The sequence below is a fragment of the Galleria mellonella genome, unplaced genomic scaffold, assembly GCF_026898425.1.
Source record: "Galleria mellonella isolate WM207_F2 unplaced genomic scaffold, CSIRO_AGI_GalMel_v1 utg172, whole genome shotgun sequence".
Taxonomy (NCBI): Eukaryota; Metazoa; Arthropoda; class Insecta; order Lepidoptera; family Pyralidae; genus Galleria; species Galleria mellonella.
In genome coordinates, this window is record NW_026442015.1 from 5,759,862 (window position 1) to 5,785,986 (window position 26,125).

The 26,125-nt window shown below is 38.6% G+C and overlaps 1 protein-coding gene across 3 annotated transcripts; it reads left to right on the plus strand.

The window, feature by feature from the left end:
- The first annotated feature begins 1,465 nt into the window (after positions 1 to 1,465).
- Positions 1,466 to 25,861, plus strand: LOC113514433 (carcinine transporter-like). 3 transcript variants are annotated; one of them, XM_052893117.1, is made up of 12 exons: positions 1,466 to 1,577; positions 7,734 to 7,907; positions 9,229 to 9,445; positions 10,178 to 10,361; positions 16,289 to 16,418; positions 17,079 to 17,207; positions 17,567 to 17,759; positions 20,603 to 20,708; positions 21,207 to 21,454; positions 22,853 to 22,932; positions 24,420 to 24,595; positions 25,521 to 25,861. In XM_052893117.1, exons 2-12 carry the CDS (start codon positions 7,814 to 7,816, stop codon positions 25,695 to 25,697), a joined length of 1,734 nt encoding a protein of 577 aa, XP_052749077.1. In that variant the 5' UTR covers positions 1,466 to 1,577; positions 7,734 to 7,813; the 3' UTR covers positions 25,698 to 25,861. The 3 variants fall into 3 exon arrangements, with proteins under 3 accessions (XP_052749077.1, XP_052749078.1, XP_052749076.1); XM_052893118.1 differs by lacking the exon at positions 1,466 to 1,577 and adding an exon at positions 4,115 to 4,133; XM_052893116.1 differs by lacking the exon at positions 1,466 to 1,577 and adding an exon at positions 5,163 to 5,319.
- The last annotated feature ends 264 nt before the right edge of the window (positions 25,862 to 26,125 follow it).

The window sequence follows — 26,125 nt, forward strand, 5'->3', positions numbered from 1 at the left end:
TCATAATTGGGCGTTTACTTGATCATTATTGCACTGGTTAATTTTAAACTTTCGCCTTGTTTACACATATTTTAAATAAACAATCGGGACTTAAAGTCAAAAGTATATATTAATATATAATAAATATTTACCTGAAAACTTTTCTCATCTCGTTAAATCCCGATAGTGTATTTAAAATTGCTGCATTGTATTTTTTTTTTGATGGGTGAAAATGGTATGGTAACTCCGCCTGCGCTAATGGGATACGCCGGCGGAGCACCAGTGAAGGGTGATAGATGAGAATGAAAACAGGCCAGTTAGCCTATTAAAAAAAAAGTAGGGGACAAATAATGACTGAAATGATGATGATGATTGCAGAAATATTAAATGAGTAGTAATAAATTGAAACATTCAAACCATTAATTAATTTTTAACAACAATAAAAAGAGAAAAAAAAAACAATTAATTTTGCTGGTTGCTGGAGCCGCCTTAGCTGTTGCTATATATGTACAACTCCAGCGAGATGTATCTATATAGTGCTGATTTTCAGGCGGCCCATTAATTCATTTAACTTTAGCTTTCGTGCGGATATATACATATATATATATATATATATATATAATATATCAGAAAAGACGAAGAAAGAATACCACGCCTCATGTTATGTTACTATGGCCGTTACTATATTGTCCATGGTGCCGTTCATTTCCATAGAGGACAGATACAACCTTTTAACAGGTGGGTTGTAAAGTTAATAATAAAAACATTTTATACTTACAACTTTTCGACCGACTTAAGAAAAGGAGGTCCTACTCAGTTCAGTTCGGTTCTATTTTCTTTATATATTTGTTTGCCACTTCATAACTCCATCATTTATAGCCGATTTGAAAAGTTCTTCTTTGGAAACGGTATACCTTTATATTTGCCCCGTAGAAATTGTATCGGTTCAGTGGTTTAATTTGGGGTGAAAGGGATTGTCAGTAATGGGGTCTAATGAACCCATTGCCAACAATACACCCTATCAGGTCGACCTCCACGAGGTTTCCCCTGAAAACCATCGTGGTTAATTCAAATGGAATTCTTTATGATGGGCCAACTGACCTGCTCCATCATCACTTTTCACCACTAAGCTGGTGCCCCGTCAGCGTATACCGATAGAGCAGGCGGGGCAACTATTCCATTATCACCCATAAATAAAAAAAAGGTTTAATTTTTTAATCCAAATAACTGCTTCTACCACAATTGAAGTTGTTCCTTTTGTGTAACAAACTTAATCATAAGATGAATTCGGGCCAGCAGATTTGACTACATCCTCAACTATTCCATCAGCGTATACCAGTTGGACATGCGTACTGGCCATACTGTTTTCATTTCATTAAAAAAAAAATCTCTTCTAGTAATTTCATCAATCGCTCGTTTGCGGCCGCCTTTATCCTGAATCTGTCCTTATTGGTGACAATTAACATGGTACAAGGCGGTTCAATCAAACTAAACGATCAGTACTCGACAGTATTGGCGGACAGACACACGAACCGTTATTTGCTATACATATATTTATAAATAAACTCGTTCAGACAGTATCGAAAAAGGAAAAAGTGGTAAGTTTCATATAGTAGAATGGAATTAAGACTATTTTGTTCCATATAAATCTACTTTTTCATGCAACTTAGAATGGCAAACAAGCATACGGCCGACCTGATGATAAAATGGTAACCATTACCTAAATAACCAACATTATAGACTCATTAGTGTGATGGTGAGGGTGGTAGCTTCACGATTACCATTGGGGAAAAAGGCATTGTTAGCAATGGGATGTAACAATCTTATTGCTAGCAATATCAGATCGATCTCCACGCGGTTCCCCCTGGAAACCATAGTGGTTAATTCTTAAATTCCTCACGATGGGTTTTTCGCTTGCTTTCACCTGCTTTTGGTGGGGCACCAATGAGGATCAATACCATTCCATTTCAACCATAAAAAAGGGCACAAGTATCCATCGTGACGAATTCAACGATAAATTAGTCACGATAGTTTTCAGGGGGAACCGCGTGGAGGTCGATCTGATAGGGTATATTGATTGCAATGCTTAGATAATATAGATGAGGATCGAGTCTCAAAAATGGGTCAACTTTTTGTCAGCTAATTGTCAAATTAGCTGACTCGTTTTTTATCAGTCTTCTATATACTTACGCACACAATGTATCTTGACGTATCTATATTTAATTATATAATAAATAAAATGAAGTTTTACATATTGAAAAGATGTAAAAATTATAAAACAAAATAAATATAGAAGTTATAAAGGGAACATTCATAACTATTTATCACGCAAAATTGTAAGAAAAAATTAAGTCGCTTTTCTCGAAGCACTTATATGGAGAAACTCTATCTATATAATCTAAGCATCAATGTTTACTTACATACATACATATCTGTCACGCCTGTCTCCCATTAGGGTAGGTAGACACAATGGAACGCCAAATGCTTCGATTCAAACAAACCTCTTTCGCTTCTTCCACATTCATCAATCTTGTCATACACGCTCGCCGGTTACGAGTACTTTTAATTTGGCCCTTCTTCAGCACGTCGCCTATTTGGTTGACATACGTCCGTCTAGGACAGCCCCTGCCGACATCTCCATTCATTCTTGCTCGATAAATATCTTTCGTAATTCTTCTTTCATACATCCTCTCCAAATGGCCAAACCAACGCAACATCAGTATTTATTTTCCATGAAATCGGTATAATTGCTTAAAAAACACCTGCACCGCGATTTTATTTTTGTTTTCCCTTCACTTCAGGTGTCCCGTCGCCTGTATCGAGTCGGGCCACCTAGTTCCACTAAGTGTACTAAAGCCAAGAAATAAAAATATCCACGTAATCTATTACCAAACAATTCTTTGCGCCTTTTTATTTACACTCATTTGCGTCATTCCAGTTTGAGCCGGTTATCGCTGGAAAACACCGGTATTAAAGAATTAATGTTTTATTATTAACTTTGTATGACAATTCTTTTTTTTTTTCACTATTTACTTTTCCTAGTTCAGAAACAATTTTCATTGCTTTTTAATATATACGGAAAGAAATTAAAATACTTAAACGTGTATATTTAATTTTTTTTTTATACAACTTAGAATGGCAAACAAGCTAACGGTCCACCTGATGGAAAGTGGTAACCGTCGCCTATAGACATGAGCCTGAGCGTGAGTACCATGGACATAACAGAGTATACTGTTTCGCCCATGATACCCCCCATGCGTTGCCATTCCTTAGAACTCAGGTGTTATTCCTCCGTACCCAGTAAATTCATGCCATGTCCCACCCTTCAAACCGAAACACAGCCATGCAAACACAACTGCTTCACGGTAGAAACACGAATAGGACAGAGATACCCAAGTAATCGACTTTTGTACAGTCTCCCTCTGGTAAAATAAAATAAAAATAAAAAAATAATATAAAACAAACTGTCATATAAAAAAATCGCGTTTTTAAAATCGTGTTCAAGAGAATATTATCTATGACTAAGTATGTAAATTTACAATTTATTACAGTACATTTATATTACATATTGTTGTTATATAAAATTATTTTAACAATATATGACTGTCTATATTTGTATTAACTTTACGCAGTCTTAACTAATTTGCATGTATTATCTTATAGTGAATATCTTTGTACATAATAGTCATATATATATATATATATAAATCTTTTTTTCTCTTTTTTTTTGTTAACTCCTATTTTTGTTTCTTTGTGTATATATATATATATATATATATGTATATATATATACAGTGTATATATATATATATAAATATATATATATATATATATATATATATATATATATATATATATATATATATATATATATATATATATATATATATATATATATATATATTGTAATTGTGTATATGTCACACTCATAAAGTTGTAAACCGATTTGGATAATTCTTTTTTTATCTGAAAGGATATACTTACAGGTTGCTTCTGTAAAAATTTTATCAAAATCAGTTCAGTAATTTTTAGATCAAAATAACTAGTGTTGCCACAATTAACGTTAGTTTTTTTTTTGGTGCACGATTTTTTTTTTATTATTTGTAGATGATAATGGAATACACTAACGGGGCACCAGTGAGGGATGAAAGCAGGTTAGTTGATCCATTGTGACGAATTTACTAGGAATTAACCACGATTGTATCTAAGGGGTACTGGGGGTTTGGGCAGCTAGGATCCATTGCCAACCATCTCCCCCCTTTCCAATTTTTTTTTAATGGATGATAATAGAATAGTATATACCCGCGCTATCGGTATACACCGGCGGGGCACCAGTGAAGGATGATAGGTGAGGATGAAGTAGGTCAGTTAGCCCATCGTGACGAATGCAATAAGAATTGTTCATGATGGTTTCCAGGGGGTACCACGTGGAGGTCGACCTAATAAGGTATATTGCTAGCAATGGGGCTGTCAAACTCCATTGCTAACAATCCTTCCCCCCCCCCCTTTCGAATTAATAATATTATTGACAGTAATGTTGAAACGTCGTGCTCGTAGGTACATCCTACTAACTAGTTTTGTCACATCTGAAGTCGGTTTTTTTTGTGGCGCACATTTTTTTAAATTGTACTCATAATATTAGATATTTACCGCAATTTTAACAAATCCGTTTTACCGTGTGATTAACAAGTAAAGATGCAGGAGACCGTAAGCCCATCGTGACGAAATCACTAAGATTTAACCACGATAGTTTCCAAAGGAAACCGCGTGGAGGCCGACCTGACATTTAACTGTCAATAGGTCCGTTAAATTTAATCAGGAACGACACCCCAACAACGAGGGGAAAGGTATTGGTAATAATGAGATTTAGCAACCCCATTGCTAGCAATATACCCTATCAGGTCAACCTCCACGCGGGTCCCCCTGGAAACCACAGTGGTTAAATCTAGTTCAATTCATCACTACGGGCCAACTGACCTGTCTTCATCCTCACCTGTCACCCTTCACTGGTGCCCTGCCAGCGTATACCGATAGCGCAGACGGGACTACCATTTTATCATTCACCCATAAAAAAAAAAACACCCCAACAACCGAAAGCGGGATTGGACGGTCTCAGAGCTGTAGATTCAGTTATAGACACTTATCTGAATGGGGCAATTGAGTTAAATATACAGCTTATATAAATATATAAATATAAATATATAACGCCTGTATTACATAAAAGTATACTACATTTTACAATGTGATCAGTGTGTGATAAACTTTCCTAGTGATAACACTGTCTCCGTATTAATACAATTGTTTTATTTGATATTGTCAACTCTATATACTAGTGAAAAGGTAAATATTTTTTTTTATACCACTGAGGTGGCAAACAAGCATACGGCCCACCTGATGGTAAGTGGTTACTGTAGTCTATGAACACCTGCAATACCAGAGGTATTACGCGTGCGTTGCCGACCCTGAAGAAACCTCTTTACCCCTCTTTTGAAGAACCCCATGCTGTAGTCTCTTGGGAAAACCTTGGCAGGGAGCTCATTCCACAACCTATTGTTAATTTATATTAAACATTTATTATTATTTAAATAATTAAAAAAAACTGCCTGCAACAAAGTGGTAACTGTCGCCTATAGACATGTACAACACAAACAAATTTAAATACACTATTGGGATTTAATGCGATCAAAAATTTTTGCAGGTAAATACATAGTACCGGGGGGAAAGGGATTGTTAGTAGTGGAGACTGAGAATCCCATTGCTAGCAATATACCCAACCAGGTCGACCTCCTCGCGGTTCCCCCTGGAAACTATCATGGTTAATTCCTGATGGATTCATCATGATGGGCTAACTGGCCTGTTTTCATTCTCATCTATCACCCTTCACTGGTGCTCCGCCAGCGTATCCCGTTAGCGCAGGCCGTTACCATTCCATTTTCACCCATCAAAAAAAAAACCATCGCCTATGACATGAACAAAACAAATAAATCCCCATAGTAATGTTTAGTTATGCTCTAGTTATCAGGAAGTTAGTTTTGATAACTAGAGGGTTTTTAATGGGTGATAGTGGTATGGTAACCCCGCCTGCTCTATCAGTATACGCTGGCGGGGAACCAGTGAGGGTTGATAGGTGAGGATGAAAGCAGGTCAGGTACGCCATCATGACGATTTTCACAAGAATTAACCACAATAGTTTGAACTGAGGGAGACTTTATACAAAAGTCATATACGTAGGTTAGGTTAGATAGGTTAGGTTCTGTCCTTTTCGAATTTCGGCCGTAAAGCAGTTGCGTTTTCATGGCTGTGTTTTGGTTTGGATGATGAGATATGCCAATGAAATTAAAGGGTACAATGGCATAATACCTTAGTCCTCAGAAATAGCAACGTATTAGGGATATTATGGGCACAGTATGTTTTGTAATGTCCATGGTACTGCTCATGTCTATAGGCGACGGTTACCACTTTCCATCAGGTGAACCGTTAGCTTGTTTGCAATTCTAGGTTGTATAAAAAAAAGTTGTAGAAAAAAACCTAAACGATGTAGTCTAAACAAGTAACAAACAAACTGTGTATAATTATTCCTCTCCATCCAAAGATTGCCTGAAAGAGATCACTTTTTTTTTTTTAATACTATTTTAAGGGCTTTTACCTTTTTCAGGTATATCAGTCCTATTGTACCCTGAACTGATTTCTCAAACAAAACTTTATGTACTTTCCCTAGACGCGGAAAAAGAAGAATTAATGGGCATTAATAATTTACAGAGATGTTAAAAAATTTCTGGTTTAAGTTCAGCTAACATAGATTGAATAAGACCAACATTCAATTTCACTTGTAGCGATAAAACCGCCTTGTTTTCTCAGTACGATCATTTCTTTGTTTAATGATAAGTTTACTATTGTAATCTTTTGGAGGATACAATAAAGAATATCTAAATATATATAAAAATATCTCTTTTAAATATTCACTTTATCTGATTTACATTTATTATACTTATATTTTACATTTATTATTTTATTATACTTATATTATAATTATATATCGTCGTGTGTGCCCCGACATAGAATAGGCCATATACACAGAACATATACACTATTATCTGCTTTACATTTATTATACTTATATTTTACATTTATTATTTTATTATAATCATATTATAATTATATATCGTCGTGTGTGCCCCGACATAGAATAGGCCACCCCTTCCTTTCTCATGGATGTCGTAAAAGGCGACTAAGGGAGAGCGAGGGATGGGCAGCAGCGTCCCTCTTAAAACATCTCTAAAAGCCTAACTGCGGTTGCCAACCTGCCTGCCTAGTGTGGCAACTACTGGCAAAACTCCCCTTATGAAGAAGGCTTATGTTCAGCAGTGGACAGTTAAATGGTGAAATAATAGGAAAAAATAGTTATATTGTTATACATACATACCCCACTGTTACAAACTCCTTTGCAATTTGTGTTTCAAATATTGTATTCTTTTAATCACTCATTTTTTTATATAAACTGGCAGTATAACTTTTCAACTCGAACCGGCGTTTTCTTTCTTACAATCAGTTCACAATATTATTGGTCCTTCGAGCCGGATCAATAATATTTCAGTTTCTATAAAAAAATGAGCAATTAAAAGAATACAATATTTGAAACACAAATTACAAAGGAGTTTGTAACATCCACTATAGTGGATGTTACAAACTGGTGGTATACCGATGTGATTTCTGGGACTACAGCAAATACGAGTATTTTTTTTTTCTTCTTGCAGATAAAATCCTTCGTTAAAGTTTGCGGTAAACGTAATCACGTCCCGAAAAGTGTCTTACAAGGCAAAAAAGGACTTGGAGAATGGAATCACATGAGAAAAACGAAAAGGTTACTGGACCGGTTTTCAATGGCCTGAGTAATGTGGACTCGAAGCACCAGGATGGGAGTGGTGAAGGTAAAAGTACTGGTATATATTTTACTGAGATAGATGTTTTTTTTTAATGGGTGATAATAGAATGGTATCCCCACCCGCGCTCTCGGTATACACCGGCGGAGCACCAGTGAAGAATGATAGATGAGGATGAAGCAGGTCAGTTAGCCCATCGTGACGAATTCAACAAGAATTGTTCACGATGGTTTCCAGGGGAACCACGTGGAGGTCGACCTAATAGCGCATATTGCTAGCAATGGGGCTGTCAAACTCCATTGCTAACAATCCCTTTCCCCCCTGAGTTAGATGTTAGGAAGTCTCAAAATGTTTATTGCCCTTCCGTTCTTATAAGTATGTGTTAACCATGAACATTTGGACGCGCAATTGTGGTCTGTACTATTATTAGTTGATGCTTTATGACCCTCCCAATTAGCCATCAATCTCTGATCACAATTACGTTTTCAATGTGACACATGTTTCGCCTCTAAACAAGGCATCTTCAGACAATTAATGGTTCGGATAGAAAATCTATCAAGTTCAGTTACAAATAAGATTTGTAACTTTGGAAAATTTTCACTTTACAAATGTAAACTGGCATACTAGTTGTTACTAGAAGAAGACTGTGTATAGACTAATCTGCTGGGATAATCTCTATTTTTAAACGATTTCAAAAATAGGTTCCCGATTCGGTTGTACTTTTTCTTTATTTAACGTCAGTTCTGAACCGATTCAGAAAATTTTTTTTTACATGAAAGGATATACTTATAGATTGGTCCCACAGAAATATTATCAAAATTTATTCAATAGTTTTTAGATCAAAATAATTAGTTTTGTTATAACTAAAGTCGGTTTTTGTTAGTGGGACACGATTTTTAATTATTAAATGGTGTAATCAGAATTTCGGTAATGTTTTTCAAAATTTCGTGGACTAACGAAACATAAATGTGATAAAAATTACATGATATATACTGTTTAAAAATATTAAAATATCGTCCCTTGGATTATTATGGTAGAATTTATGACAAACGAAATGTTAAGCTCCATTTACTGGGTCGATTTCGGAATGAGTGAAAATAAGAAATTGAAACTGAAAATATGTAACTACAGTCCATGGTAGACCCCCTGGTCATATTGGAATGACAATACTGATTCCTGTAACTGCGACGCTACCTTGATATAAAAATGGATGCAGAATGAAAAGTTTAGTAGAAGTTTAGAAAAATAAGAATAGGTATTTACGACTTTGTCCTAAACTACATTCATCACTCAGGTTTTGCCTAAGTGTCGTTTTATTTACAAATTTAGCTCTATTATATGTTGCTATTGAAAAACCTTAATATTTCAGCAAATGGCGCATCCAAAATGCTAGCGTTGAAGGATTTGGATGATCTGTTCCCCTATATCGGGGGCTTCGGGTGGTACCAGCGTCTGCTATTCCTCCTCATGATACCCTATTCGTTCTTCTTCGCCTTTGTGTACTTTGCGCAAATATTTATGACGGTGGTGCCTTCCGAACATTGGTGCTATGTGCCGGAGTTGGGAAATATGACAATAGCAGATCGGTAAATACTTGTCAGTTGTCTATTTTTTTTGGTAACTTAGAATGACAAACAAGCTGATGGTCCACTTGATAGAAAGTAGTAACCGACGCCTATAGACATGAGCAGTACCATGAACATAACAGAGTATTGTTTCGCCCATGAAACCCCCATGCGTTGCCATTCCTGAGGACTCAATTGTTATTCCTCTGTACCCTGTAAATTCACTGCCATATCCCACCCTTCAAACTGAAACACAGCCATGCAAACACAACTGGTTCACGGTTGAAACACCAATAAGACAGAGGTGTCCAAGCAAACGACTTTTGTACAAAGTCTCCATCTCTCATTGTAGTAATTTCTGAAATTTTTTTATCAGCGATTATACGCCATAATTTTTAATTTAAAATAAGTATATTTAAATATGGCGTTGGCTTTTATTTTATCATGTTGAAAATGTTCACAAAAATATCCCATCTGAGAAAGAGAAGGCAGTATGGGGTATATAGGAACCTTACATACTAAAAGATTTTACCGACTGGCTGAGCACCTACCACTTGCAACTTGCAATGGTCAATCTGGAAATCCCTTAATAAACTGCTGGTGCAACCTGGTGAAATGAGGTGTTCATGTCTCTCCTCCTGTTCTGTCCTTTATGTTCTTAATCCTGCATAAAGAAGGACCTGAATAAGACAACCAACACTACGATCAATTTCATTGTTCCAAAATCATCTATATTTTTATTTTATGTTCCAGACGCCATCTTTCTATTCCCATAACTGAGAATGGTTACGAAAAGTGCTTTGTCTATGACGTAGATTGGAAGAAAGTTCTAAAATATGGCATCACTGAACCAGACGCCACGTGGCCAGTGAAGAAGTGCGACAATCATTGGGAATACAACTTCACTGACGTACCATACGAGACTATAGCCACGCAGGTACAAACCTTATCAAGTTTTGTAAAGTCATTTTCTCAGATACGAAATGAAACACTGCCAAGCGCGACAACTATTGGAGAAACCTCCCGAGGGAGAGATCTATATTCAGCAGTGTACAGTTAATGGCTGATTTGATGATGATGATGAAACGAGACACAATGTGATCTATTGTTAGGGTTCCATTCAAAAAAAAAAGGAAAAGAAACCCGTAAATTTCGAATACACTCTTCGGAAACTAAACTACGAAATCGGGAAAGAGGCTATTAGTTATGTGAACTATTATTAGATAGACCTCCATGCAGTCTCCCCTGGAAACCATCGTTATTAACTGGTGATGACATCGCGACGGACCAACTAACTTGACTTCATCCTCACCTATCATCCTTCACTAATAATTTCTCCAGCATGTGTAAGCAGTTGGTTTGCGCGGATTCTGGCTCACTCGGCGGCGGACTCCCAAAAAGATCCTCAATCCAAAAGGCCTCCCTCATTTGACAAAATTCGTTCCTAGTTGGTTTAGTTAATCTTCAACTTTTATATGAGCATCATGTTGCGGCTTAGGGGTGGCCTTTGGCCATCCCAGCTGAACCTTAACCTACTGTCACTATGTGTGGGTACTTCATAAGACTCGTTTGCATCTTGCAGATGTTTTCAGATGGTGTTATGCATTAAATATGCTTAAAACCACTTTATCTCTAAAAAACAAAAAAAAAAAAAAACAAAAAATGGCATCCAATATTTATAAAAAAAGAACGCGACGTTACAGAGATTTTTTTCTACCCGAATCGTTGAAATTTCTAACGACTAATATCACCACAAAAAAAGGGATATGTCAATAAGGAATGTTAATTTTCACATAAAAATAAAAACCGACCATATTCGTGTTTTAACCTGTTCGTCCAGCCGACTCGATAAAAGCCGTTTCACCATCTTTTCTACCTGAATCGTTGGAATTTCTAACGATTAATATAGTCTAGTGTCTGAATGTCTGAGTGTCTAGTGTCTGAGTGTCTAGTGTCCGAGTGTCTAGTGTCCGAGTGTCCGAGTGTCTAGTGTCAGAGTATCTGGTGTCCGAGTGTCTAGCGTCCGAGTGTCTAGTGTCTGAGTGTCTAGTGTCAGAGGGTCTAGTGTCTAGTGTCTGAGTGTCTAGTCTCTGAGTGTCTGAGTGTCTAGTGTCCGAGTGTCTACTGTCCGAGTATCTAGTGTCTGAGTGTCTAGTGTCCAGTGTCCAGTGTCCAGTGTCCAGTGTCCAGTGTCCAGTGTCCAGTGTCCAGTGTCCAGTGTCCAGTGTCCAGTGTCCAGTGTCCAGTGTCCAGTGTCCAGTGTCCAGTGTCCAGTGTCCAGTGTCCAGTGTCCAGTGTCCAGTGTCCAGTGTCCAGTGTCCAGTGTCCAGTGTCCAGTGTCCAGTGTCCAGTGTCCAGTGTCCAGTGTCCAGTGTCCAGTGTCCAGTGTCCAGTGTCCAGTGTCCAGTGTCCAGTGTCCAGTGTCCAGTGTCCAGTGTCCAGTGTCCAGTGTCCAGTGTCCAGTGTCCAGTGTCCAGTGTCCAGTGTCCAGTGTCCAGTGTCCAGTGTCCAGTGTCCAGTGTCCAGTGTCCAGTGTCCAGTGTCCAGTGTCCAGTGTCCAGTGTCCAGTGTCCAGTGTCCAGTGTCCAGTGTCCAGTGTCCAGTGTCCAGTGTCCAGTGTCCAGTGTCCAGTGTCCAGTGTCCAGTGTCCAGTGTCCAGTGTCCAGTGTCCAGTGTCCAGTGTCCAGTGTCCAGTGTCCAGTGTCCAGTGTCCAGTGTCCAGTGTCTAGTGTCCAGTGTCCAGTGTCCAGTGTCCAGTGTAGACACTGCACAAGGGAATTTCTGTAAGTCATCTTTTCCACCATTGCGCAGGGAGGATGACTCGTTGGCCCAGAACGCTAAGGAAAAGGCCGATCTTCTTGGATCCATCTTTGCGTCAAACTCGACATTGGATGACGGGGAGAAATCACCACCGACCATCACGTGTTGTAGGAGCTCTATGCCTGACATTAAATTCACGCATAGCTCAGTGCGTAGAGCACTTTTCTCCCTCGAAATCCATAAGTCGAGTGGGCCCGATGGTATTCCTCCAATTGTGCTTAGGACGTGCGCACCAGAGTTGGCTCCGGTTCTTACGCGTCTTTTTCGGCTTAGCTACTCATCGGGCATAGTCCCAAAGTTTTGGAAGACTGCTCTGGTGCATCCGATCCCTAAAAAGGGAGATCGCTCAGATCCAGCTAACTATAGGCCCATAGCTATCACTTCCTTATTCTCGAAGGTTATGGAATCCATCATTAACCGTCAACTGCTCCGGTACCTAGGAGCACCGGCTGATCTGTGATCGCCAGTACGGCTTTCGACAGGGACGTTCGGCCGGTGATCTTTTAGCTTACTTAACACACCGATGGGCAGTGGCAATCGAGAGTAAGGGAGAGGCCTTAGCAGTTAGTCTGGATATCGCGAAGGCCTTTGATCGGGTGTGGCATAGAGCGCTGCTTTCAAAGCTACCTTCATTTGGGTTGCCTGCGAGACTGTGCATTTGGGTCGCCAGTTTTCTCAAGGAACGTAGCATTAAGGTCGTAGTCGACGGAGCATGCTCTGATTTAAAACCTTTGAATGCTGGTGTCCCGCAAGGCTGTGTACTATCTCCGACTCTGTTTCTTCTGCATATCAATGATATGTTACAGATAAGTAATATTCATTGCTATGCAGACGACAGTACAGGAGATACATTATATACCGGTCATGCAAAGATCTCGCGGGCACATACCGATGAGTGCCGGAATAGACTTGTGTCTGAAATCGAAACTTCACTCCATCAAGTTTCGATCTGGGGTGAACAAAATCTTGTCCAATTTAACCCCAAAAAGACACAAGTCTGCGCGTTTACCGCAAAAAAGACGCCGTTTGTCGTATCTCCTCACTTTCAGGGCACTTCCCTTGATAAAAAGTCGAGTCTAGGAATTCTGGGCGTTGATATATCTTGCGACGTCCAGTTTTGCGGTCATCTGGAGGAGAAGGCTAAGATAGCTTCCAAAAAGTTAGGAGTGCTCAATAGGGTGAGACGATATTTCATGCCAGAACACCGCCTGAAATTATATAAAGCCCAAGTCAGGCCGCATATGGAATACTGTTCTCACCTGTGGGCAGGAGCGCCACAGTACCAACTCCTTCCGTTAGACCGCATTCAGAGTCGGGCGACTCGAATTATCGATAGTCAACGCCTTACTGTCCGACTTGATCCACTGAAACTGCGCAGAGATGTTGCATCTCTGTGCATCTTCTACCGAATTTATCATGGGGAGTGTTCTGAGGAATTGTTCGGATTGATACCTGCTGCTGATTTTCACCACCGTACAACCCGCCACAAACTAAAGTTTCATCCCAATCATCTGGACGAGTGGCGGTCTTCCACCGTGCGTTTTTCAAGGCACTTTCTTCCACGCACAACCATTCTTTGGAATCAACTTCCAGCAGCAGTATTTCCGAACCGATACGACAACATAACCTTCAAGAAAAGAGTATATTCCTTTTTAAAAGGCCGGCAGCACACCTGCAATGCCGCTGGTGTTGTGGGTGATCATGGGCGGCGGTAGTCACTTACCATCAGGTGAGCCGCATGCTCGTTTGCCCCCTGTGTTGTAAAAAAAAAAAAAAAAAAAAAAAAAAGATACTCGGGCACTAGACACTCAGATACTAGACACTCGGACACTCAGATACTCAGACACTAGACACTAGACACTCAGACACTAGACACTCAGACACTAGACACTCAGACACTAGACACTCAGACACTAGACCCTCTGACACTAGACACTCAGACACTAGACACTCGAACATCAGATACTCTGACACTATACACTCGGACACTCGGACACTAGACACTAGACACTAGGCCACTAGACACTCGGACACTAGACACTAGACACTAGACACTCAGACACTAGACACAGACACTCAGACAGACACTAGACACTCAGACACTAGACACTCGGACCACTAGACACTAGACATTCAGACACTAGACACTCAGACACTAGACACTCGGACACTAGACACTCGGACACCAGACATTCAGACCTAGACACTAGACACTAGACACTCAGACACTCAAACACTCAGACACTAGACCCTCTGACACTAGACACTCAGACACTAGACACTCAGACACTAGACACTCGGACGCTAGACACTCGGACACCAGATACTCTGACACTAGACACTCGGACACTCGGACACTAGACACTAGACACTCAGACACTCAGACACTCAGACATTCAGACACTAGACACTCAGACACTAGACACTAGACACTCAGACACTAGACACTCAGACACTAGACAATCAGACACTAGACACTCAGACACTAGACACTCAGACACTAGACACTCGGACGCTAGACACTCGGACACCAGATACTCTGACACTAGACACTCGGACACTCGGACACTAGACACTAGACACTCGGACACTAGACACTCAGACACTCAGACACTCAGACATTCAGACACTAGACACTCAGACACTAGACACTAGACACTCAGACACTAGACACTCAGACACTAGACAATCAGATACTAGACACTCAGACACTAGACACTAGACACTCAGACACTCGGAAACTAGACACTCTGGCACTAGATACTCGGACACTAGACACTCAGATACTAGACACTCGGACACTAGACACTCAGATACTCAGACACTCAGACACTCAGACACTCAGACACTAGACACTAGACACTCAGACACTAGACACTCAGACACTAGACACTCAGACACTAGACACTCAGACACTAGACACTCAGACCTAGACACTAGACACTCAGACACTCAAACACTCAGACCTAGACACTAGACACTCAGACACTCAAACACTCAGACACTAGACCCTCTGACACTAGACACTCAGACACTAGACACTCGGACACTAGACACTCGGACACCAGATACTCTGACACTAGACACTCGGACACTCGGACACTAGACACTAGACACTCAGACACTCAGACACTCAGACACTCAGACACTCAGACACTAGACACAAGACACTAGACACTAGACACTCAGACACTAGACACTCAGACACAAGACACTCAGACACTTAGACACTAGACACTAGACACTCAGACACTAGACACTCAGACACTCAGACACTCGGACATTAGACACTCGGACACTGGACACTCAGACACTAGACACCTATATTAGTCGTTAGAAATTCCAACGAGTAGAAAAGATGGTGAAACGGATTTTGTAGAGTCGGCTGGACGAACAAGTTAGAACACGAATATGGTCGGTTTTTATTTTTATGTGAAAATTAACATTCCTTATTGACATATCCCTTTTTTTTGTGGTGATATTAGTCGTTAGAAATTTCAACGATTCGGGTAGAAAAAAAATCTCTGTAACGTCGCGTTCTTTTTTATAAATATTGGATACCATTTTTTGTTTTTTTTTTGTTTTTTAGAGATAAAGTGGTTTTAAGCATATTTAATGCATAACACCATCTGAAAACATCTGCAAGATGCAAACGAGTCTTATGAAGTACCCACACATAGTGACAGTAGGTTAAGGTTCAGCTGGGATGGCCAAAGGCCACCCCTAAGCCGCAACATGATGCACATATAAAAGTTGAAGATTAACTGAACCAACTAGGAACGAGTCTTGTCGAATAAGCTTTTTTTTGGGAGCCAGCCGTCGAGTGAGCCAGAATCCGTCCAAACCTACTACTACCCGTATTCCAATACAATCCGCCTTCAATTGGAACGAATCTTGTCGAATGAGCTTTTTTCGGGAGGCAGCCGCCGAGTGAGCCAGAATCCACGCAAATCAACTACTTGTGTATACCAAGAAATTCCCGCCTGAGTTATCATTCTATGCATAAAAAAATATTTATTCAGTTATTTTGATCATTGTCCTCAGTTGGATTGGGTGTGTGACAGAGACAACTACGCAGCGACCACTCAGTCTGTCTTCTTCTGTGGTTCTATAGTAGGAGGACTGATATTCGGATGGATTGCGGACAAATATGGGAGAGTTCCCGCGCTTTTAGGTAAGAAAAGTGTATCATAAAGGTTAATGATAAAGGAACAATCGTAATGAAAGTGGGGAAGAAGATAAGCTTCATCCCCATATTTCAGAGCTTAGATGGCCATGTACAGCACAGTTTTAGAGATTTCCTCCTACGAACGCTTAGGTTATGCAGTGAGCTATTTGAGGATTTTCCAAAAGACAATAGCATGAGGTTCTTAAAAAAATGGGTAGAGAGGATTCTTTAGGGTAAGCAACGCTCGCGTAATGCTCCTAATATTGCGGTCGTACATAGGCTACGGTAATCAAGCGACTTACACTTGACTCATACGAAATTCAGTCAAAAATTATAAACAACTGCATAATCTTATTAAATGACTTAGGTAGCAAAAATAATATTACATTAAGATAGATCCTTGGTTATGGTCATATTCATGGAAATGAAATGGGGGGGGGGGGAGGACTTTAACAGTAGTCACCACGCTTACTGTCCACTGTACTGCTCATGTCTATAGGCGACGGTTACCACTTTCGATCAGGTGGGCCGTCAGCTTGTTTGCCATTCTAAGTTGTATAAAAAAAAATATGAACCAACTGACCTTGTACCATAATCGATCTCTATCATATTTCACTTCCACGCCAATTTTATGTATTAAAAAATCCTTAAACGCATTACTTCCAGGCACAAACCTGGTTGGTTTCGTAGCTGGAGTGGGCACTGCTTTCACCTACAGCTTCTGGTCGTTCTGCGTTTGCCGGTTCCTGGTTGGCATGGCTTACGACAACTGTTTCGTTGTCATGTATATTATTGGTACGTTACTCTTACTTCATATCATCGTTATCGTATCAGCTTTTAACTGTCCACAATATAAGCCTCCCCCTAGCGGAGTTTTGCCAGTAGGTGCCACTCTTTGCAGGCGGATTGGCAACCGCAGTTAGGCTTTGGAGATGTTTTAAAAGGGACGCTGCTGCCCATCCCTAGCCTTCACTTATTCGCCTCTTACGACACCCACGGGAAAAGAAGGGACCACACGGCAAATTTATTATAGGAACAAAAAGTTAAATTGAATTTAATATTTATAATTTTTATGACTATTGATAACGCCGCACAAAACCATGCTTTCTTCAGTGTTGCCTTAAACGTACTCAATTTTTAACATTACATTCCAGTTTTAGAGTATGTCGGCCCAAAATGGCGGACTTTCGTGGCCAACATGTCGATAGCTGTATACTTCACGTTCGCCGCCTGTCTCCTGCCCTGGATAGCTCTAGGAGTGTCCAATTGGAGGGTCTACACGTTGATCACGAGCGTGCCGATAGGATTGTCCATATTAACACCTTGGATAGTTCCCGAGAGTGCTAGGTAAGTTGAGTTATTTTCGATACTACATAATATTTGGAAGCAAAACTAATCCATATATTGGCATATATTCGTAAAACATGTCCAATTAACGTTTCTTATATAATAGTATTTATATTATTAATTTTATAAATGCGAAAGTTTGTAACGATAGATGAATGTTTGTTACTCGTTCACGCAAAATCTACTGAACGGTTTTGAATGAAATTTAGTACACGTGTGAGTTAACTAACTTAGTTGTAGTCATCCAATGAATGAATGACCCGCACGAATGCAAAAATTAAACGAGTTAAGGGGCCGCCTGAAAATCAGCGCTGTATAGGCACATCTCGCTGGAGCTGTACATATATACTCGTAGCAACAGCTGAGGCGGCTCCAGCAATCAGCAAAATGAATTGTTTTTTTCTTTCTTTATTATTCTTTATATTTACTATTGTTAATTATTGTTGTTGGTGATAAAGAATCTATCTATCTATCTATCTATGTAATGAAACAGGAAAATGAAGAAGATAGTGCCTGCCTGCGACGTGGAGGCCCCGGTTTCGATCCCCGGCCAGGTCATGATGGAAAACGATCTTTTCCTGATTGGCCTGGGTCTTGGATGTTTATCTATATATGTATCTATTATAAATATAGTATCGTTGAGTTAGTATCCCATAACACAAGTCTCAAACTTACTTGAGAGCTAGCTCAATCTGTGTGATTTGTCCGTATATATTTATATTTATTTATATTTATATAGACGAACAAAAAAATCAACAAAAATTCTATGCATATTGAAATGTATGTACAGGATTGGGGAGATGCAGTATAATATATTATTAGTCTTCCCAATCCTTTCTTCTTTAAAGTTAAAATTAATGTGCACAGTATGTCTTGACGTAAAAGGTTGTATACTCATAGTTTGTCTTTGTATGTTACTCAATCAAGCTGAAGGAATTTGCATGAAATTTATTACACAGCTTGACTATATTCTGCGTTAACCCTTTGCACTCCAACCTAATGGAGTTTGACAGCCCCATTGCTAGCAATATACCTTATTAGGTCGACCTCCACGTGGTTCCCCCTGGAAACCATCGTGAACAATTCTCGTTGAATTCGTCACGATGGGCTAATTGACCTACTTCATCCTCACCTATCACCCTTCACTGGTGCCCCGCCGGTGTATACCGATAGTGCAGGTGGGGTTACCATTCCATTATCATACATTTAAAAAAAAAACTCCATCCTAATAACTCATAGAGGATACCAATAAATGCAGAACTATATTAGTTACATGTACATACACATTTGTGATGTAAAAGAAAAAAAAGTCGTTTTAAAACAAAACATTTGTTTTTACTATTTTATAAAGAGGTGAATCATTAAAACAAGCGTGTCGTTGTAGCTGCGACAGTGGATTGAATGTTAGCATTTTAATGTCGCAAATACGACGACAACGGGTTATTAAAATATGACGTACTTCAGTTGTAGCACTTCAGCTGCCCCGTCGTAGCATTTTTTTATCTCATTTATGTCCCCCAAATGCTGGAAGTAGATTCTGTTTTTCAAGAAGAAGTCACACTTGCTCACAATATTTATAAATGCATTAGCAATGTTTTTTTTTTATACGACTTAAAATGGCAAACAAGTTGATGGCCCACCTGATGGAAAGTGGTAACGTCAAAAACTCATGACAACAAGAGACATAACAGAATATGTCGTTTGATGATAACCCCCTCTCGCGTTGCCATTCCTGACGACTCGTGCCACACGAGCTTTGAACCTGTAAATTCGACGTAGAATATTCCATCCTGTCAAACTGAAACACAGCCATGCAAACACAATTGCTTCGAACATCGAAAAAAACAATGGAACATTGTCTTGACAAGCAATCGATTTTTTTTACGTGGTTCCCCGGATATATATATATATATATGCTTTGGGATTTTACTGTTCTTGATCGGCAAAAATTTCACAACATTCTTAAAGTTTATATTTATTTCGACGCGCTGCTCTTCAACGGAAGGGCGTCCATAGAAAAGTTTCGTTGGAAATCCTTCAAGATGGCGGAAAGAGTCAATAAGAAAAGAACTGAAGCATTGTTATGGACATAAGGAAGGGGTCCTTTTTACAAACTTCTATTTAATAGATTAGTTTTTTTTTTTTATTCAACTTTAGAATGACAAACAAGGTGACACATACCTGTGATGTAAAAGAAAAATGGAGTCGTTGTAATAAAACAAAACATTTGTTTCTTAGCTATTTTATAAAGAGCGCTGAGTCAGTAAAACAAGCGTGTCGTTGTCTGCGACAGTGGATTTTTAGCATTTTAATGTCGCACAATCATCAATTTTGATTTAATTATTAAAATATGACGTATTCAAATTCATCTTTATTCAAACTGCTTGTTAACGACATTTTTAACTGTATTTTTTTGACTGGAAGAGATCTCTGTCAGAGATAAGTCCACCCTTGCTCACAATATTTATAAATGCATTAGCAATGTTTTTTTTTTATACGACTTAAAATGGCAAACAAGTTGATGGCCCACCTGATGGAAAGTGGTAACCGTCACCTAATGCGAGCAGTACCATGGACATAACAGAGTATACTGTTTCCCCATGTCCCTAACAATGCTTGCCATTCTGGACTCAGGTGTTATTCCTCTGTACCCAGTAAATTCACGCCATATCCCACCTTTCACACGGAAACATAGCCATGCAAACACAACTGCTTCACGGTAGAAACACGAGTACACAAGCAATCGACTTTTACAAGTGCAATATATATATATATATATACTTTTTAACCTAATTTTGTGTAATAGTATCACAACATGCACTAAACGTTATATTTATTCCTAGGTGGTTAATATCCCAAGGGCGTATAGAAAAAGCCATGGAAATCCTTAAAAAGGTGGAAAGAGTCAATAAGAAAAAGATTCCTGAAGCAGTTATAATGGAATTCAAGGCGGGTACTTTTTATTACAAACTTCTATTGTAATTGATTAGTTTTTTTTTTTATACAACTTAAATGAAAAACAATTTGACGCCCACCTGATGGAAAGTTTTTGGTAACCGTCGCCTATAGACATGAGCAGTACCATGGACATAACAGTGTATACGTTTGTTTGAATATTATTATTGCTTTCAATCATCTATCTCATTCTACTGATTTTTTTTTTATATCCTCTGTACAATCATCAATTTTGATTTAATTTTCAAAATTATTGTACCGTCTATTCAAATTCATCTTTATTCAAACAGGCTTGTTTACGAGCATTTTTAAATGAGTCATTTTTTTATCAAAATTGATTTCTTATCTGTTGAGAAAAGCCCGCAAAAACTCGGCAGTTACACTTTAAATCTCTGCTAACATTATTTGTATTTATTAAAATATACTATGTCTGTAATTACTTGGTCATGAAATTAATTATTGTCACATTTATTAATTTTTTTTTATAAATAGGACACTGCTTTAGAAATAGCAAAGGCAGACCAAGAAGCCCAAAATTATTCATTTGTGGACCTCTTCAAGAGCCCCCGGCTGCGGCGGCACAGCATCCTGTTACTCTTCATATGGATGTCGACAGCCATGGTGTTCGATGGCCACGTCAGGAACGTGGGGTCCTTGGGTCTGGATATGTTCCTGACCTTTACTATAGCTACTGCCACGGAGTTCCCTGCTGATGTACTTTTGATATTAACTCTAGACAGGTATGCAGGTTTTATGCATTTTAAACTATTAATGTCTAATTATTATGTATATATGTATATATATAATAATAAATAATATAATAACGTAATGGGCAAGAATCGGGAAATCCAAATATTTGAACCAGAATGGTTACGCGTAATGCAGTTTCAGAGGAACTTCCTCCCGTGAACACTCAAGTTATGGTATGACTTTCCTGCCGAGACTTTCTCTAGGAACTACAGCATGGGTTACTTCAAAAATGGCGTATTTGGGTTTCATAAGGGTCGGCAACGCGTGTGTGACATCCCTGGTGTTACAGGCGTCCATAGGCTACGGTAACCCCGTTTACCATCACACGGGCCGTATGCTTGTTTACCACCATGGTAAAAAAAATATAAAAAATATTATGTGTTGAGTCAATGGTTAAGTAAAATTCTATTTTTGACAAACAAAAAAATAATATTAGCTATATATAACCTATAAACCATTTTCAAAATAGATGACAGTCTGTTGTTTTATTATTTGAAAACATTATCTGGAAATGTCTGAATGGGTTCAACAAAACTGGTGCAGTACAGAGCGTTTAATTAATTAGTGAATTAAACCTGACAGTATTATGAATTAAATTAACCTGTGCCACAAAACGGCACTAAAGGTCATAGATGAAACAATGCATTTTTTAATGACGTGATAGAGAAGTGTAAAAAACGGGACAACTTTTAGTTTGGCTGACGTAAAGTTCAAAATGGCTGACACTAGTTTTTTTTTTAACCAAAACAAATGTCGCTGCATTTATTTTTATTTAAAAAGATACTTATTGATCCTTATTGATAAATTAATGGACATCTAACACTTAGTAATACATGTATATTAGTGTAACTCAATTTACGCAGCATAGATAAAAAAAATAACCAGAGGGCCCACCATGAAATGTTTTCTGAAATTTCGGTGCTTAACGAAACACAAATTTGATGTTAAAATTACATAATACATGCCGTTTGGAAATATTAAAAATGTTAAAATATCGTTCCTTTGCAGTTTTATGATAGCATGTATGACGAACGAAATGTTAAACTCCATTTATTGGTCCGATTTTGGTATAAACAAAAACAAGAAATTGAGTCCGAAAATTCGGACTTTCATTTCATGGTAAACCCGCTGTTTTTAGCAAAACATCTATATGGAAACTCTTTATCTATGTAATCTACGTCTAAACCTGAGAAGATTTTAAAGTTAGTGTTAAAATAGGAATAGGAAGATTAACAATGAATTAACTTTTTATTTTAACTTTTATAAATAATGCCATCTTGCGGACCAAAATATATGTATAGTTACATAATGCTAGTTGCTAGAATTGTTTAAATCAAATTTTTTATGTCATTTTTTATAATATATTTTTTTTTTATATTTATCTACAGTGCTGGTCGACGCTGGGTTGCATTTGGGTCCATGGTTACCAGTGGCGTTTTCAGTCTTCTAGCTACAACTGTGCCCATCGGTGAATTTTTATTTATTTTTTTAAATACAATAGAAATAATCTCAATTCAAATAGTTTTTTTACACACTTTTTTAATTTGTCAATTTTATCTGATTGTACAGCTGGCTTCGGGATGTTGTTAGATAAGCAGGAGCTTAGAAGAACCCGCGAGAAACTCAACAGTTACACTTTTTTTTTATACAACTAGAATGGCAAACAAACTGACGGTAGACCTGATGGAAAGTGGTAACCGTCGCCTATAGACATGAGCAGTACCATGGACATAACAGAGTATACTGTTTCGCCCATGATATTTTCAAATTATTATGTTGAATTTATATTGTTAATATATTTTTATTATTAATACCTTTCTATAATCAAGAATACTTCATCATCACCATCCCAGTCTGTATCTATCGACAGTTAAACGCTTGATCCACAAATTTCTACCTTAATATCTTCTATAGCATGGAGAGATTCTTAATTTAAAATAAGTATTGCTAATGACTTCAATTTCACTATGTATATGCCGGGGGGAAGGGATTGTTAGTAACGGGGAGGTTAGTCCCCTTTGTTATCAATGTACCCTATCAGGTCGACCTCCACGCGGTTCCCCCTGGAAACTATCGCGACTAATTTATCGTTGATTTCGTCATGATAGACTAACTGACCTGTTTTTTCATCCTCACCTATCATCTCTCACTGGTGCCCCGCTAGTGTATACCGATAGCGCAGGCGAAGTTACCATTCCATTATCATCCATTAAAAAAAACTATATATATGTATGTATACTTGTTTACATCTCCCCGTTTTAGAACTACCTGTGCTCGCCAGAGGATGAGGAGGAGAGCCATACACTGTTGATTAAATTCTTCATCATCATATCAGCCTTCAAATGTCCACTGCTGGACATAAGCCTCCCCCTTGGGGGGTTTTACCAGTAGTCGCCACGCTTGCCAGGCAGATTGGCAACGACAGTTAGACTTTAGAGATGTTTTAACAGGGACGCTGCTGCCCATCCCACGCCCTCCCTTAGTCGCCTCTTACGACACCCACGGGAAAGTAAGGGGTGGTCTGTTCTTCGCCTGGACCATACGGCTATTCAGATGAGATTCATACTAGGACCAAAAATCTTGGCAGCTCCTACATTTATCGAGTCATCAAATTATGGAACTCCCTTCTGGGATCTGTGTTACCTGATTCATAGTCCATGATTTGACAGTGACATTTCTTTCTTTTTTATTGTTGACAAGTGTTTGACATTTTTGATGTATTTTTTTTATATAACATTTCGAATTTTAATGACTTATTTAACATTTACAAGTTTTAATATTTGAGCCGTGACTTAAAAATGTTTATATAAGCCGGAATAGTGTAGGCCGCAGATTAGAGGCAATCTTGCGTTGGACATGCGACCCACATAGATACCTTATTACGATTAATCACTTACCATCACGTAGTTATAGAGTCAATGGGCCGTGCCAGTATAAAAAATATCTATTCTCCAGGTATACCATCAGCATCGCTCGCCATCGTGGGCCGTTTTGCGGTAAACATTTCTTACAACATTGGCATGCAATACGCAGCCGAACTATTGCCTACCGTGGTGCGTGCGCAGGGTCTGTGCCTTATCCACATAGCGGGCTATATAGCCACTGTTCTGGTGCCTTACATCGTCTACCTGGTGAGTTAATATTATTATTTCAGCCGTTAACTCTCTACTGCTGAAAGCCTTCCTCTTAAGGGGAGTTTTGCTAGAAGTTGGTACGCGGTTTGGCAACCGCAGTTAGGCTTTTAGAGATGTTTTAAGAGGGACGCTGCTGTTTATCCCTCGCCTTATCTTAGTTGCCTCTTAAGACACTCACGGGAAAGGAAGGGGTGGTCCTTTCATTGCTGAGGCACACACGGAGGAGTGATGGGGAGTTAATACCAGAGGGAAATCTTTGTATGTACAAAAATTACTTTTTTCAACTTAGTATGGCAAACAAGCTGACGGCCCATCTGATGGAAAGTGGTAACCGTCGCCTTTAGACATGAGCAGTACTATGGACATAATAGTGTATACTGTTTCACCCATGATACCTAAGGACTCAGATGTTATTCCTCTGTACCCAGTAAATTCACGCCATATCCCACCCTTCAAATTGAAACACAGCCATACAAACACAACTGCTTCACGGTTGAAACACGAATGGGACAGAGGTACCCAAGCAATCGACTTTTGTACAAAGTCTCATTCTGGTATAGTTGTGTATTGATCAAAGAATAAGATATAACAATGTTAATTTTTTATACACAATACTATATTACACAGCCCTACTGAAAGAATGCAGTAGCTGTTGCCTGTAGTAATAATAGGCATCACAGATCATACTGTGTCGCCCATGACACACTTCATGCGCTGCATCACTGAGGAATAGTGTTACGCCTTCTAAAATTTGTATGAAAATCAATCTGACAGTATATCCTTTCAGGTAAAAAATGGATTTTCCAAATCGGTTTACAAATTACTGAGTTATGAATTTACAAACATAGAAAAAGAATACAACCAATTTAAGAGTTTCCTTTTTTGAAGTCGGTTGAAAAATTTAGTTTTTTTTTTGTTTCAGGCCACAATAAATGCAATGATACCATTATTGATCCTGGGAGTGCTTGGTATTTTAGGGGGATCACTGTGCCTGTTCCTACCGGAGTCAACCGGGAAAGCAATGCCCCAAACAATCCAAGATGGCGAGGAATTTGGCAAAGGGCAAAAATTCTGGGAAATACATGGTCGTGATAAGTAAATTATTATTTTAGGGTATAATTGCTTATTTATTTTTAATATTTATGTAATTGCCTTATTTTAAATCTATTTAAATGTTGTTACCATACATAAAACAATATCATTATAAATAAAAATATTGTTTGAAATGAACATGATGAAATAAAGAGATTACAGATTATAAAATATGTATTTTTTACTGCCATTTTACCTATTTAAAATTGCGAATTAAGGTTACCAGACCAATATCACAGAACAAATAAGTACTTAATATACTTATTAAGGAAACCTAATGGTAGAGGGATGGGCAGCATCGTCCCTCATAAAAAAAATCACCAAAGTTGTCAACCCGCCTGCCAAGCGTGGCAACTACTGACAAAAGTCCACTTCTGGGGAAGGCTTATGTGCAGCAAGGGACAGTTAATAGATATGTTGAAGCAAGTAACTTTA